This window comes from Zingiber officinale, chromosome 7A (genome assembly GCF_018446385.1).
Source record: "Zingiber officinale cultivar Zhangliang chromosome 7A, Zo_v1.1, whole genome shotgun sequence".
In the NCBI taxonomy this organism is placed as follows: Eukaryota; Viridiplantae; Streptophyta; class Magnoliopsida; order Zingiberales; family Zingiberaceae; genus Zingiber; species Zingiber officinale.
The window spans coordinates 5,703,016-5,719,442 of NC_055998.1; the positions used below are offsets into that span (position 1 = coordinate 5,703,016).

The 16,427-nt window shown below is 36.9% G+C and overlaps 1 protein-coding gene across 4 annotated transcripts; it reads left to right on the plus strand.

The window, feature by feature from the left end:
- Positions 1-4,181: 4,181 nt before the first annotated feature.
- On the plus strand, positions 4,182-10,707 carry LOC122000832 (AUGMIN subunit 8-like). 4 transcript variants are annotated; one of them, XM_042555301.1, is made up of 9 exons: positions 4,187-4,591; positions 4,758-4,864; positions 5,200-5,284; positions 5,360-6,801; positions 7,285-7,404; positions 8,492-8,608; positions 8,787-8,876; positions 9,613-9,720; positions 10,351-10,707. In XM_042555301.1, the coding sequence occupies exons 4-9, from the start codon at positions 5,419-5,421 to the stop codon at positions 10,432-10,434; spliced, it is 1,902 nt and encodes a 633-aa protein (XP_042411235.1). In that variant the 5' UTR covers positions 4,187-4,591; positions 4,758-4,864; positions 5,200-5,284; positions 5,360-5,418; the 3' UTR covers positions 10,435-10,707. The 4 variants fall into 4 exon arrangements, with proteins under 4 accessions (XP_042411237.1, XP_042411235.1, XP_042411236.1 ...); XM_042555302.1 differs by lacking the exon at positions 5,200-5,284 and having other exon boundaries at positions 5,360-5,564; positions 5,637-6,801; XM_042555303.1 differs by lacking the exon at positions 5,200-5,284 and having other exon boundaries at positions 4,182-4,591; positions 9,617-9,720.
- Positions 10,708-16,427: the final 5,720 nt, after the last annotated feature.

Consider the following 16,427-nt stretch of genomic DNA (forward strand, 5'->3'; position numbering starts at 1 on the left):
CTCGGCTAACCACCAATGTCCTGGCGCTGCCGTCTCTAGGGCCGAGCAGGAAGATCGCTCGGCCGCTATTCGACTATTGCAGAACGAGTGAGTCGTGTCTCTGCATTGCAAGATCTGGGACCTGGTGAGAGTTCGAGCGGGACGACCGCTCGGCACACACTTCGGCGATAGACTTCTCTGAGCGTCGGAAGCTCGGTACCTGGCCGAGTTGTAGTAATGTTGGTCCGGCAATTCCTTGATCCGACCAGACGAGTAGGGTGTCCGGTCGGACGATGATCTAGGAACGTTGACTGCCTCAATCCTGCCCTCCCACGTGGCCATGACCTTCTCCCGGGTGGGGCCCATCTTACCACTGGATCATATCCTATTCAAATTAATATCTTTCAATTAATCACCTAAGGAATACTTTAATTACTCAGTTAACCATTAATTAATGTGCATTCAAATTTGATTGTTTTTTTTTAACTTTATGAAATCTAATCAAATCCAACAATGCCACTAGCAGAATGATTGGGCTGGTAAATATTTACTCGAATTTGATGATTAGCCATGGATATTCGATAGCAATCAAGCAAGGAAGTTGGAGTCGAGCCATGCTTGAGGCAATGAATTAAAAGAATCAATCCCAACACATCATAAAAAAGCATAAGTATTTCTTCTACTCAAGCATGCCTTGAATCATCTAACAATTACGATTAGATAAGTTTAATGTAGCAAAAAAAAATCATTAATTGTGAAGGTAATAGTCACAACAAAGCTAATCCATAGCCAGTCAAGCCACGGCGGGCCCAAATGAGGTCGCCCCAGCTGAGACCATCTTTGGCAGTTGCCAGGGTTGAAGCTACAAGTTTGGCTGGCGGCCGGTCCAACTGAGGCCATCCTTGGGTGCGGTTAGGGTTGAGGTTGCGAGCTTGGCCGCGGCCGTCCGAGCTCACAGCCAGCCTCGCTGCTAGGGCCGAGGCACGCCAGCCACGCGGCTTGAGGCGGTGGCGAGAAGAGGAGACAAGATCGGCGACAAAATAGAGAAGGGAAAATAGAGAAAGTTACCGTCGCCGGAGAGGAGCTCACACAGGAGGAGATCACATCGTCGCTGAAGAGGAGAGGAGAGGAGAGCAGGGAAAGATCGGGATCGGCGGAGGGAGAGAGGGAGGGAGCATGTGATTAGGACTTTGGCGGAGGAGTCAGCGTTTTTGGAAATTAGAACAGCGACCAAATTAAATTTCAACCGCTAAATTAGTGACCAAATTTAACTTCGGTTGTCGAACAAATTTAAATTCGGTCTCTAATTTAATCCTAAAATTTCCACTTTCCACCCCGCCACCTTAAATCCTAAATTTGGGACCTATATTGAATGTGTATGGTCGGATCCTAAATTTGGGAACTTTATCTCTCATAATTTGTGAATTACCTGAGTGAGTAGATGAAAAAGTGTGATCTTGATAACCATGGTTAACTTCACCTCTTTAATTCCATAAATCAGGGACATCTGAATGCGGTGTTTAGTGGGTTGTGTTTGATACTCAAGACAGAATAACTTGTGGGTTGTGTTTAACAAAAAGGAGAAGGTTTATTAGAATTTTAATCATGATTTTGAGTTAGACATGGGTAAAAAAGATGATTTGTTTATCTCTAGTGTTTTCGTCAATATGGAAAAGATAAATAGTGACTATTAGTTATTAGCGTAGACTGCCAAGATATAAAAGAAGACCTGCTCAGATACTTTAAATTTTAACTCTAAAATCTTATATGATAATATCTCATGTTTAATCACTGTATCATCATGAGGAGGCCACATAGATGACCTCTACTAGATAATACGGAGGAACATTAAATTCTAATTATTATTTTATATACTTGTGACGTGGTTGAGCATAGAAGAGTCCTCTCGGGGCGGTGCGATGGTTAAGACATAGGGTGTTGCCACATGAGGTCTTGAGGTCGAAACTCGGCGTGACCGAACATAACCTCCCCCGTGTCTTGGCCATTTGCATTAATGACTAGTAGTCACCCGTGATTTACCTCCTCCGTGTGACCTAAGGACGGGTTGACGAGGGGTACTGGGGGTGAGCGAATCATCTTTTTGACAGGTGCTATATTTTTGTTGACCTAATATTAGTTAATAAATAATTTTATTTTTTATCTAAAAAATTAAGTTAGATAAAGTTGTTCATTACGAAGAGATCAACTTGGTCCCCTTTCCCTCTTTATCATGCTCAGCCCAAAAATATTATTTAGAAGAAAAAAATATAATACCTGAGTTAATCTTCAAGTCATCTCTTACATTGATATATGAGATGATCCAACCTAACTTTATCTAACCCAGTTGTTATATATATATATATATATATATAAAATTATTTATTAATTAATGTTACCTCAGAAACATTCTAATAATATGAGTTTATCCCAATTTTTTTATCATTTAAAATGTCGTGTAGAGTTTAAATTATTAACATCCCCTTTTATAGTTATAAAACTATGCTATGCCTTCCTGGTAAAATAAATTGAATTTGAAATATATAAATATACAATAATAACATTAGACACGGGCAATACCAAACAGTTTGACCATGTTGATAAAAGATGATTCACTCGTCTTTAATGTCTTCGTCAGAAAGAGGTATTTATTTCAACTATGTCAAAATTTAAATCTCAGACCTGATTATGATAATATCTTATGTGCTAGCTACTAGATCATCCAGAAAGAAAAATAAATAACCTAATAATATATAAACATGGAGGGATGTGCAATGGAGGGCCACTTCTATTGCCATGTGGCCACCCTATCAATCACATATGATACCATGTGCATTATAACATGAGAAAAGTTATATATAGTCCCTAATCATAAATAAATTTTTACATGTAATCCCCTTGATAAAAATCTTTATTTTCACTCTCTAGTTAAATATAATAAACATTAATTTATCTAATTACCTCTGATATTTTTAGGTATAAAAATTTTTAAAATAAGTATAATTCTTCTTAAATTCAGCAAATTAAACTAGAATCTAGTATATTTTCTATCAAATTGAGCACGAATTTTTTCCCATCTCAATTGGATGGAAAATATATTAGATTTTATTTAAATGATATTCAATTAGATAAAAAATATACTAGATTTTCTTTTAAATGATGTTGAATTTAGAAGAAATTATATTAAGTAGGAAAATAGTTGTACTCAATTTGATAGAAAGTATAATTAATTCTAATTTAAAGTGCTGAATTTAATAGGAATTGTACCCATTTTTAGACTTTTGTACATAAAAAATATGAGGGACAATTTTGATAGAAAATATACTCGATTATAGTTTAAAGCGCTGGATTTAAGAGTAATTATATATTTTTTAGATTTTTTGTACCTAAAACATCTGAAGGACAATTAGAAAGTTATGTTTAATTTGATAAAAAAATATACTTGATCCTAATTTAAAGTGTTGAATTTAATAAAAATTATATCCATTTTAGACTTTTTATATCTAAAAAAATATAAGTGACAGTTTTGATAGAAGATATACTCAATTTTAATTAAAGTACTGAATTTAAGGAGTATTATATTCATTTTTAGACTTTTTATCTAAAAAATTAGATAACGATATTTACATGAGATAATTGAAGTAAATAAAACTTTACTTGCAAAGAGTGAAAATACATTTTTTTTTTTTTAATATGAGGATTACATGTAAAGTTAACATTGTGATTAAAGATATTTTTTTAATTTACTGTTATAATATAATATATATATATATATATAATTAAAATGATTTTTCATTTTAATTTTTTTTTAAAAAAAACTAAAACAAAGGAATTGCTCCTTTCTCTTGCCACATCAGCAGCAGAGCTCTTGAAACACCATAGATAGTGTCAGTAGAACATTCGTTAAGCATCGTGGGACCCTAATTGTTCGTACACACAAAAGCAGTTCGACTCCTTCCCTACCCCCTGAACCACATTATCGACTGGGTCCCACCTGCGAGCGACAATGACCAATGGTGATCACTTTCCTGCGCGTTCGGTCTCTTGACTGGGACATGAGAGAGAGCCGCGTGGCTTCAATCTCGTTCGTAAAGTCCGCCCCACTAGGCACGAAGAAGACGTCGCTCACCGACCGCGACCGAAACCGGCCTCCTCGAATTCTTTTTTAATATTATTTTCTTACCGTTTCCAACCCATTTAATTCTCCATCCTGCTCAATTTAGCGATTGATTGATTTTCTTTGGCAAATCCAATAGAAAAGGCTGCCGTCGACAATAAAACCAGAAGGGAAACTCAAGTTTTTTCGTTTCTTCTAACGCATTCCATGCGATGTGTAATGACAACGTAAATCGTGGGAAGATTCCCACCTTCGACTTCAACGCCCTTCCCAACCGAAACGCCTTCCCACCCTCTTCTCTTCTCTCTTCCTCCTCCGGATTCCAACAGGAAAACGCACCAAAACCCCGACTTTCCCTTCTCTTGTACGATAATTTTTCATATATTTTTCGCCCTATTTCTTTTGTAGTCATCTCGATTTTGTCGGAGTCTGTGTCCTCCGCCAGTACACCTTGCAATTTCCCTCATCCCAATGTGCGGCACGAATCAGGATTCTTGAGTGCGTATTCGTTGTTTGTTTGTTTGTTTATTTTGCCTTTTTAATTTTTGTTGTTGTCTCGGATTGATCAAATCCGTTTGTTTCTAATTAAAAACTAGATAAGAGTAGGAACAGACTGTTGTGTAAGAAACAAAAACTGATTTTTGTTGGGTTTGTTTATATTCAGCTCTTAATTTTTCCGCCTTTAAGGACACGAGTGGTTGTTCCGAAAACCCTAAAAAGCTCCGTCCCCTCCGCGTAGTTGGATTTCCTCGAATCACGACCAGTCTGCAGGTGAAACTTCGTTTTCCCATATCTTACTTGTGTTTCCATTATTTTTCTTCTCTCTTTGTTTTGTTTTGTTTTATTAACGAATTAGCGTGTCTTGTTGACAATGGCAAGCATACATAAGATCTTCCATGTTGGGCACGGCTTCTTAGCTTTATCTCCATGTGTTTTGCTAATCTTCTTTCGAGTGTTCCTTGCACTTACTCTCTTTCTGCCGCAATACTCTCGTTCTCTACGGCTCAGTTTATATACTGAAAATTTTAGTTTGATCTACTATATTCCAAATAAATTTGGTGTGGGCTTTTATCTTAAATCTCCTTGAATGATCCTCTCAACTGCAGATTTTCTTATAATTGTTCATGTGTTCCCTTTGTAATCTTGTATCGCTTAATCCAAATAACCACCATTTTGGCAAGAAAGACAAGGGTACTGAACTGCTGTTCTTTTTTGTTTTGCTTATCTATGACTTCAAATAGCTGATGTAGAACCTTTTTGTGACAGATTTATGGTTATGGTGGTGCTGCCATCATCAATGTAGTTTCATTTGAAGACAGCACTTGATGGATACATGTAAAGTTGAGCCCCTTGGGGCAACAGCAAAGACGAAGCCCATTCGGACTGAAGATAATCCCAGGTTAGCATTTTTGTCTCCAGAGAAGAATGATGTCATCCACAGCACGCAAAAGCCCTGGAATGTTGCTTCTAGGTACATGAATGGTATTTCTTCAACTGTATCAACTTCCAGTACACCAAGACGATTCTCCTCTCCAATTGGCAGTCACAGTCACACGACCCCTGCACCCTGGGTGCCAATGCCTAAACGATCTCAATCAGCTGAGAGGAGAAGAGCAGGAACCCCTTCATCAAATATTTCTGCACGGCCTTCCCTATCTAGGCCTTCTACTCCATCATCCCCATCTTCTAGGTCAGCAACTCCAGTACGAGATGTTGTTACAGAAGTTCACAATACCGCAAGACAATTACCCAACAACAAGGCTCTTGATGGCTTGTGGCCTTCAATCCGAAGCCTATCTTCTTCTTTCCAGTCAGAATCTCTTGCAGTTTCAGTTAGCAAGAGAGAAAAGCTGGTTGCAAAATCCTCATCAGTGAAATCAATTAATTCACCATCAAATGTGGTATCTGAGAGAAAGAGGACTCCTCTAAGAGGAAGAAACACATCTAACCAATTAGAGAATTTAACACCACGAGAAAACTCAAACACTAAGGTTATAGATCGACATCGGTGGCCTTCCATGATGGGCGGGAGGCTATCTGCAAATGGAAGTGTGGATCTTTCTGATAAGGTAAGTAGATCTGCTAGGAGAGTTGCCTCACAAAGGATTTCCTCTAATAAGACAGACCTCACATCCAGTAGTGCATCCAGACATCCCGAGATCTCACTATCTAATGCAGCTGAGCAGTCATTTAATGATGAAGGTGGAAGACTGGAACAAAATGGCAAACCATTTGTGAATTCTCCATCTCAAGGTACAATGAGATCCTCATCTATGACACATTCAACTAGTACTCAGTCATCATCCATCCCAAGTCTGTGGCGCCCTTCATCACCAAGGACTCAGTCAGCAGTCAACCCAGGTTCGCGGCACTCTTCATTGTCAAGTACTCGGTCATCAATCATCCCAGGTTTGCTGTGCCCTTCATCACCAAGTAAAGTTTTATCAACATCTACATCTAGGAGTATGCTGAGTCCTTTGAGGATGAGAGCATCTACTCCAGTGTCATTGTCAAGCAATGTTACTAACACACTGGGTGGCACATCCTCCATCTTTAAGTGCAAATCTTATGGGCAAAGAGAAAAATTGGGTGCAAGTGACATAGAAGATGCTCATCAACTAAAGTTGCTGTATAGTACAAGTTTGCAGTGGCGCTTTATTAATGCCCAAACAAATGAGACATTATCAATTCAAAGGACGGGGACAGAGGTAGGGATTTGGGTACACATGATATAATCTTATAAACATTTCTCATATATAGCTTTGCACTATAGGTAACTCGGCCAACTATTTTTCAGCCACATTATTCTAGTGTGGATGACGTTGTAAGGGTAAAATACTAACTGCATCATGATTGTTTCAGATTATGTGTAATTTTTTCGCTTGAATTTGTTATGCATAGTTATTGTAAACTTTAACGCTTTCTTGTTTTTTTGGTGATTATCATACACTGACCATAATTTTTTTTTGAGATAATGCAAAATGAAAAAAGATGCAGTATTATGCTTTCCTTAATAATCTATTCTCTTAGTTTCCATGACATGCAAAAAATTTCCCCTGTTGAAGAGTTCAAAAGGAGACTAGTTTAATTGAAACTTTTTTTGTTCTACATCCCTATTTCTTTGTACCAAAACTACCATGATCGGCATACTTGTGTAACATGGTTACTCTGTTTTTGATCATCTCATACAGAATGTTCTTCGAAGTGTTTGGAATAGTATCTCAATCTTGCGTAATTCGGTCCTCATGAAAAGGATTGATGTGCAGCAGTTGCAGCAGGAGATGAAATTAGGTGTTATTTTGATGGGACAGGTTAGATATTACTCATTAAGTTCTTTGGTTTTGCTTTCTCAAATCCTACTTTTCTTTGGGATTTTTTGCTTTCTACTATCCTAGAAATTGAATGTGTATGGTTATTGTCTTCGGTTATTTGAAACCTGGATTTGCAAGAATGAATACTAAATCTATCATACAATTAAATTTATGTAATGGAACAGCTCAAATTGAATGACTAGATGGAGTGATAAGGCTTATCATGCCTTCAATTATTGAAAAGAAAAAAAATACAAGTGTCGGAAGCTAGATTAGTTCCACATCATTGGTTGGAACTAATAAATAGGTTTATATGATCTAGTGGGTTGATAAGCTTTTCAAAGTCGCTCTAAACTCTTGTTTGCAGAAGCATGCCTTATTCTTTCAACTTTTGCATCATCAAATATCCATGAAATTCAAATTTTCATGGTGTTCCTCTTAGACTTCCTATGCCTTGAGCAAAACAACTAACACTCCATGTTCATCTCACCCGCATTTAATTCGCACTACGGACTTCTCCCTTCAATTGAGGAAGATTCCATCATTTTAATTTGCATGTGAAGGAGATCATTTTGTTGCAGATACATGGTGAATTGACTGCAGCAGATGGTGCAGTAAAGAAACAATCTGCTGACTTGATAATGTGCTCTGTTAAGTGTTGAGGGATGTTAATTTGGAACAATACTGTTGGTTAATTGTGCTTGCTTTGTAAAGTTTCCAATCATGCATTTTCTGTTGTAAGCTTGAGGAAATTAAAAAAAAAAAGTAGACATGAATAGGGGAAAAAAGTATAAAGCATCAACATTGGAAGTGGCTTAAACCACTGCAAAATGAACTAGAAAAAGCCAGGGGGAGGTGGTCATGAAAACCTCTTGCTGGAACCGTGAGGTACAATAATTCCCTCAAACACAAACCTGATCTAGCTTTTTCTTCGTAGCTTCTCGTGTTTCCAAAGATTGTTTCACTTGTAGTATAAGCCAGATATTCGGCACATTATTTTATTATCTTAGACATGCTAATTTTCTCATACAATAGTTTTACTACATTAATTAATTTCTTAAGTTTTCCTTTTTGGAAAATTTTGTAGATGATGTCTCTTGAACAGTGGGCCGCATTAGAAAAGGAACACTGTAGCTATTTGTCTGTGGCGATTGAAGCTCTTAACACAAGCATTCTACGCCTTCCAGTGATGGAAGGAGCAAAGGTATTTATACAGTGATAATACATTTTCATTTGATAATTTGTAGTATCAAGGATTTCAATATTGGTTCAACCAAGGATTTGGTCTGGTAATAATTGGTATATACTTTTGTTTTCTTTTATATGAATTTTTGGCATGTCTCTAACTCTTTGTCAATCAAATATTTGCCTCTATTGTACAGGCAGATGTAATTGATATGAAGAATGCTGTTAGTTCGGCAGTTGATATGTTGCATGCTATCGGCTCCTCTATTTTTCGTTTATTATCTAAGGTGAAATTCATCGCCAATTATCTCAAACAATGTGTTTTACTTGCATATTTACCACTGAGGATCTCGAAGTTCCTGGGCAATACCTCTTCCTTTCCGACCCGGAAGATCTGTGCATTTTTCACATACATGAATCTTTTCTGTTTGTGGTAAACATAGGAAAAATAACTGAACACTCCTGTATTATTTTACATTGTTTGTACAAAGCCAAATAAGCAAGAAGTGGATGCGTTAAGTTTAATTTACGTAAGCCTTTATGATAAATAAAAATAAATCCTTTATATAAACAAGTTCCCATATGCACTGAACTATGACATTTGAAAGACTTCAAAAGGTTAACTAGCTAGTTATTTATCATAGACTGAAGTAAATGCAGCGTTAGCCCTCAGCATATGCATGTATTCCGTCACATTTGGTAGAAAATACATTATTTTCTTTTCTGGCAGCTTATTTAAAATCATCTCGATCTTCATTTTTTTTAGATCGGACTCTTCCAATATGATCAATGTCCTTAATTTCTGACGATCTTAAGTTTTGAAATCTACAAAGTCAAGTATTTTCTGATGATGCTTGTGCTCTCAAATTGCTGGAGATGAAAGTAACATTCAGCCTAGACTACAACTTTTCTTCTTGAACTTGTTTGTATTTGGTCTGAGAGTAGCAATACTTTATTTTAGGTTGATTTTTTAGTAATTGTGGGCTTGACGCTGACTTTTTATTTGGATTTCATGATTACTAGATAGAATGTACAAAGTCCCAACTTTCTGAACTTGATGCTGTCACAGCAAAAGAAAAATTCATGCTTGATGAATGCAGAGAGTTACTAACTTCTGCTGCAGCAATACAGGTTAATGTTGATTCATACCTTTCTACATGTTTCTAACCTGATTTTTGCTTTATAGTATATTACACTCACAAGAATAGTTCTCCAGCAGCAAATTTTAATCAGAAACAATTACGTTGAATCACAAGAAAAACATATATAGAAATTCTAATGTTGACTGGCATCTAAACAAAAAAGTGGTTAGTTGTTACTTGATATCATATATCAAAAAAAGTAAAAGAAGTAATATTGAAGTGTTGAAAAATGGGTAACAATGTGAGGTAAGACTGGTATTCTCAAAGAATTTGTCTTGGAAATTTACTATGGACGAGTAGCCACCAGCCCATTTGGTATCATCCAGTTGGACTAGTAAACCCTTTTTTCAGCTTTATCATGTTGTATATTCAGAATCAGCTTTATCATGGTTAATGCAATCATGGAACCTAACCTGTACAAAGTATATCTATCTGGAATTCGAACTGTTCCAATAATGTATTTCATATAGCAACAATAAGCATACTGCAGAAAGTTACTTTATGCGATTGGCTGTGGAAATTTATATGTTTTTACTTGTAGGATCTGATCAGTTGGATATATCTATTTTAAGCCCTCGACAAGTATTCCATTCTTATCCATTTTTGTACTCTTAAACAGGTGGAAGAGTCCAGTCTTAGAGCACAGTTGATGCTGCTTAGGAATGATGCTCGCAATCTAAATCAGACTGTTCGATGGAGTTAATAGATGACCAGAGATCATACTTATCGCGGCAAGAACAGCGGATAGGAAGATAGAACAGAACATTTTTTTTTTTAATGAATCATGCATACATACAAAAGTTATCTTTCTAGCCTTCCCCTCTCCCATTTTTTCTTCTTTTTCTGTATCTCTTTGGAGGGCCGGAATGTATTTATACACCAGTGTATTTTCTGAATCACTTGCAAAAGCAGAGAGCAAAGAAAGCCTAGGAATAGTGGCCATGCAAAAAGAGTGAAGTTGCATATTTCATGGCTCCTTCGATCTCTCTTTTTGTCATTTTACTTATTTTTTAATGATGTAAACAACACATAGGAAATAATGGTCGAGTATAAATAAGTTAATAATCTAATTTTATTTTAGGGTCACATAAATGGGTATATTGGGCTGGGCTATGATCGATCCGGTCAAGCCATTTTGACACACTCAGAATGATTGAGAACAAGTCGACGTTTGAGCAATAAATACAGGCACAACTTAACTAAAAGTGTTTTGGGGTTCAATATTGTCTTTTAAAATATGCAAAATGCTAAAAATTATATACTTGCCTTCACCTTATTTGGAACGATAAAGTAATAATCGAATAATAAAACAAAGTAGGGCTGGGTGGTCCTGATGACGATTGGGTGATGGTCTTGCATGCTTTTAGTGTTTTCCAAATCTAAAGAATGCGTGTTAATCATCAGCCAGCGATCGATCTTCCTGCATTATCAATAATAATTACATTAAGTCAAAATCTTTAGACATTTGCTGTGAATAATTCTTCGATCTATCCACAATTAGTGAAGACAGATATGGAGCTGACATAATTGACTCAGTCATCATGCATTATTAGTACGTGGTCCACGACAAAAATATGGACCTGATCGCGGAAAGCCAAAGTTATCTTCATAAAGATGCACTTGCATTCACAAAATTGATAGGCACCACGGAATCTGAAAATGGCCTTTAAATTATCTTTGTCGAGCAATTCCGATGTTGAAAGATGCATCGAATAGATTACTCTCCCAGATGAACCCAAGATTTATGAATCACGTCTACCAAAGATTCTCTGTCATACTCAAATTCATATGCGATTAATTGTCTTGTCGGCAACATAATTAACATCGCGTTTGAAATGAGAATGATCGGATTAATTGGGCAGACTAGTTTTGACCGTTTGTCGTCACTAAACCAAGGTCCAGCGGACAAAATTCTCCCGTTAATTCCATGATTAAGAACCACAAAACTAGCATTAATTACACAATTAGAATTAACCGTTCTCTAGTATTTATTATTATGTGTTCAAAACATTCTGCCACGAGGTCAGTATAGTGTGTTTAATGCACACAATTAATTGTTTATCCAGTCTTCCAGAATGGATAAGCATAAGATATAAGAAAGATACGCTGACCGCGCTAAAAAGCGTCGCCACGTCCATTCTGGCTCCCAAATCAATCGGACGGTTGTAATGAAGGCGTAGCAAAACGTTAGATGCGTCAACGTCAACCTTTGACTCAGAGGATTATCATCGGATGAAAAATCTTATCCACACTTTATCTTTCGGCCGGATCTGAGGAGCCCAGCTCGAGCTGATCTTTAATTAGAGGTGTCACACGTGGCCTAGCTCAATATATAGTGGTTGCACAAAACATGACCTGAATCATTTTGAATCGACTCGTGCTAGCTAGAGTTGTGCCTGGAGGAGGGACATGTTGAGAACAGGACAAACTCATGATGGACACAAGATATATATGCGGGCTCACGCCTAGCTACGCGCCAAACTAAAATGAATATTTTAAGTATAATGTCTTCGGACAATTACAAACAACTTCCAAAAAATATTCTTAAAGCTTTTCTATAAGTATCCTAATAACCCTATATATCATCCATTACAGACATGCTTTAGATGTTAATCCCACCTTAATCCCACGTTCATTCTATTATTTTTCTCCACTATATATATATATAATGAATTTATAATTTAATTATAATTATTATATATTTTAATCCTTACATGTCATTGTTACAGTCCCACACCAACATTATCATGTCATCGAGTCATCAACATTGGAGCATTAGGTTTGGTGGTGGCAATGGCATTGTCAGGTTATCATATAAATGGGTGAGTGGATATTAATTAATAATCCAATCCCGAATTACAGTTAACCTATCCCTATCTATCAACCCCTTTCACCAGCTCTCCATTGACTTTGGTTCACGAAGAAGGTGCAAGTAATACAGACAGATAAATGCCCCCATCGAGTCTACAATGTAACTATCATTCTTGGGCACAGGACAAAGACATCCCCAATGAAACTTTGATCCTTCTCCTTTTAATTATTAAATTGTAAATTAGTACGACTGATAGTTGGTACAGTGGATCAAATAAATCGAGCAAACTGAATGGGTGAGCTGCACTCAGCAACACAAATAATTATATTAGGTGAAATAGGTTGGAGACTAAATGAATTAATATTAATTAGACGTGTCGTCAAATCAACAAAACTGGACAAACCTAATACACTAGAAGAATAAAACATATCGAGTGGGTAGGGTACTCCGACACTGTGCTGTTGAAAATTTAGACAATTTTGACGGATCGATCCTATCAAATTCGACCCAATGGATCAAATTAAAACAAAATATAAAATAAATCTCTCCCATGTTATACTATATAAATATTATATTGCTTCATCTGTCTTTCCGTTCTTATTCCGTTTGCCATTGCGCCGTTGAATTAGATTCCGTTTACAAAACGCAATATAGATTGGATTTGCCATAAATGGTAATTGCATACAGCTTCTCATTCCAATAAAGGACAAACCCCACCTTCATTCCTGCGCACTCGTGGTCCCATTAATAGGACGGCACGATGCCATCTCGGTCAAATCAAACGGCCGCGATTGACCCTACCGAGCACCGTCGCATAAATACATTCGTCGGTTCCCAATGAACCACGTCTGTTATCGACGTCCCGCTCCCCAAATTCATCTCAGCCGACGTGTCGTTCGCTGAACCGAGTGCTGAATCTCCGGCACCTCGGTAAGACTTTGAGGAGCGGGTCGTTGGGGACGTCGTGACATCCTCCTGAGGCGGGGCAACGAACGGCCGATCATGCATACAAATGTACTTACTGCCGCATTGTGCGTACGTAAACAGACGGCAGACGACCAATGAAAGGACGACACAAGTACAGATCCAGTAGATTCTTTTCTGGGTTTTCCTCTATTTTTTTTTCTCTCGTTTATGTCGCGTTATTATCTTGGCTTGCGTCTAAATGCCATTAATTAATCGGCAATCAAGGAGAAAGTAGAGGGCAGCTAGCGAATCTATGCTGGCGAGGTGACACGTGCCATCCGCAATGAAACCTAGATGCAAACTGGTCTATATAAACTAGGCAAGCAGATGAGAAGAGCGTCATCTCAACTCCTTCATCTCTTGTGCTCTCTCTCCGTCTTTCTCCTCGACAACTCCGCCATGAACGCGTCTTATTCTTGCATTTGAATGCATCGACGGTGAGTTGGGTGACAGAAGAGAGTGAGCACACAGCGGAAATTGCATCGGTCGATGCCTTCTCTGTTGCGTGCTCACTTCTCTTCCTGTCAGCCGCCTCTCTTTCTCTTAGCTTCCTCGTAGTAGGAGTTTTAAGTGATGGGAAAGGCATGCGTTAGGCAAGTGGATTAGCTCTATTTAATAGTTGTGTGCTATGGGTTCTCCTATACAGGGACTAAGTACCATTGATTCTAATAGATGTTATCTTTCTTTTCATACAGATCGTCCTAGTTTGCTTCTCTGTTGCAGTTTTATATGGGTGGGTTTTCACAATAAGTATATGGATCTTGAGTTGTTTGTGAAAGAGGGCTAATTTTTTGTCTCCAGAAATTTCAAAGATCTGCCCGTTTCTTCCCAGGTTAGTTTACCACAGCTCGATCTATATTAACGAGTTTCGATCTGTTCTATTAAATCTTAATTAGTGTTCGGCTTTGCATGTGGTATCTTAGATCAATATACCTCTTGATTTACATCGCATGTTTTATTCAACTTTGCTATAGATTTATTTATTTATTTATTTGCTTCGGTTTATGATATACAAGATTTTGCATGTTACACTTCAAGGATAACAGCGTTGAATATGAAGCTTTCATATTTTTCAGTTCTTTAGGGGGAAAAAAACTACGAAGATTTGGTGTTTGTGAATTATAAAAAGTCCTACGGTTATGACAATCGATGACATTAACAACGAGCCGTAGATAGTGATTAATAGATATGACAATGCATGCATTTACACCAGGGAATCCACTATATGAGAATTGCATAAAGTATTTTTACAACGATACATGATCTCCACCATTTTATTTATTTATTTCTTAAAAGGTTTCGTGATTTCTAAAGTCGAGAAGTTCTTTTATTTAATTTAGATAAGAGAGAGATTTTTATTCAATCTTATCTGAATTAAAGAAATGCAGGACACTGCTTTTGCATGCCAATTGTTAATGTAGTGTTCTTTGTTGGATGAATATTTGCCCTTTTTACTCAACAAGACCATCTCTTTTGCTTGATATTGATGTTTCAATTGTAATTTAAGAGTCATTGTTACTGGAATTCAATTTCTTAACATGAAAAAGAACATGCATAGGCATCTTTATCTAATTACAAATGTTATTTCTCAGCAGTTTATTTACCAATCATGTTTTAGAGATTAAAGTATGAGGTTGCAAGGAAAAACATCAATTATATTGCTAGTTAATGTAACAGTTAGGACAATATTGGTATGATGTGGGTTTACCTGTAAGCATAAAATTTACTATATTAATATTCCAGAACATTTAGATGGATCATTTTTAATAATAAAATGGGAGAAAATTAGTTGAGATAGTAAAACCTTATTCAATGGTGAACTACGTACTGATTTTGTAGTTACAAAAGTTAAATCGATTTGTGTGAAAGACAAGTCTTGTAATGTTTTATTTAACATTACTATTGAGTATTGATATGGCGGATAGGATGAGATCCTCACTGCGGGTATCAAAGTCTCGAGGGATGTGGCGATTAAATTCTCGAGAGACATGACGGTTGAAGTCCCAAGGTGGTTAACATAAGTGATCGGGCGCGATTCTTAAGAGCTTGGCTGAGCATTTGTAAGAAGCCACTCGGAGACCCTCGAGTTGGTTCTCCTAAGAGTCCTCGAGCAAACAATTCTCATTTATAGGTTTGAGTGAACTGGCTCCGTTGGTTGGCTCGGAGGGTCGATATACTTCTCATCCCTCTTCAGGGTCTGACCGAACATTAAATTAAAGTCAGGAAGATGGATTGAAGCAGCAAAAGTTAACTCAACCGCTCAAATACTCGGCACTCCTATGTATATCTGAGCACACTTGCTCGAGAAAAAGGTTTGGTCGAATATCATTAAGATCGACGCAGAGACATCACTAGGGCTCATCAAGGCTTGTAAACCCCGAAAGACCCATCAATATGAAATAATAATCAACAACCCATTAGTCTGATAATCCTTTTATCGTTATGTGTTTGTCAAGGAATCATTGGGAAAGGCTTTGTGCAACTTGGAAGTTTCTATCCTCCAAGTGTAGAATCAGTTTGCTCAATTAGGGAAAGATTATAAGGTCATCCTTAGAGATAGTTTAACTATCCAGCATCAGTTACTAGTGTTGGATATATTCCTTAAGAATAATATTAATTGAAGAAAAGATATACGACTCCTAGAATTAAGTGGTGGAAGTTAAAGAATAAAAATAAAATATATTTATGGAGAACATAGCAGTACAAGCATTAAGTAAAATATTTGATAATTCTAATATGACATGGGATTAAATAATATCAAAGTTAAAAATTACTCGGTGTCAAAAGGACATGCACCATCAAGTAAGAAATTTTGGTAGTGATAATACAAAAGAGAGTCAAGAAAAAACAAATAACTTATAAGGTATCATATATTTGTAAGAACTAGAAAAACTAAAAAAAATATACAATAGCTAAGA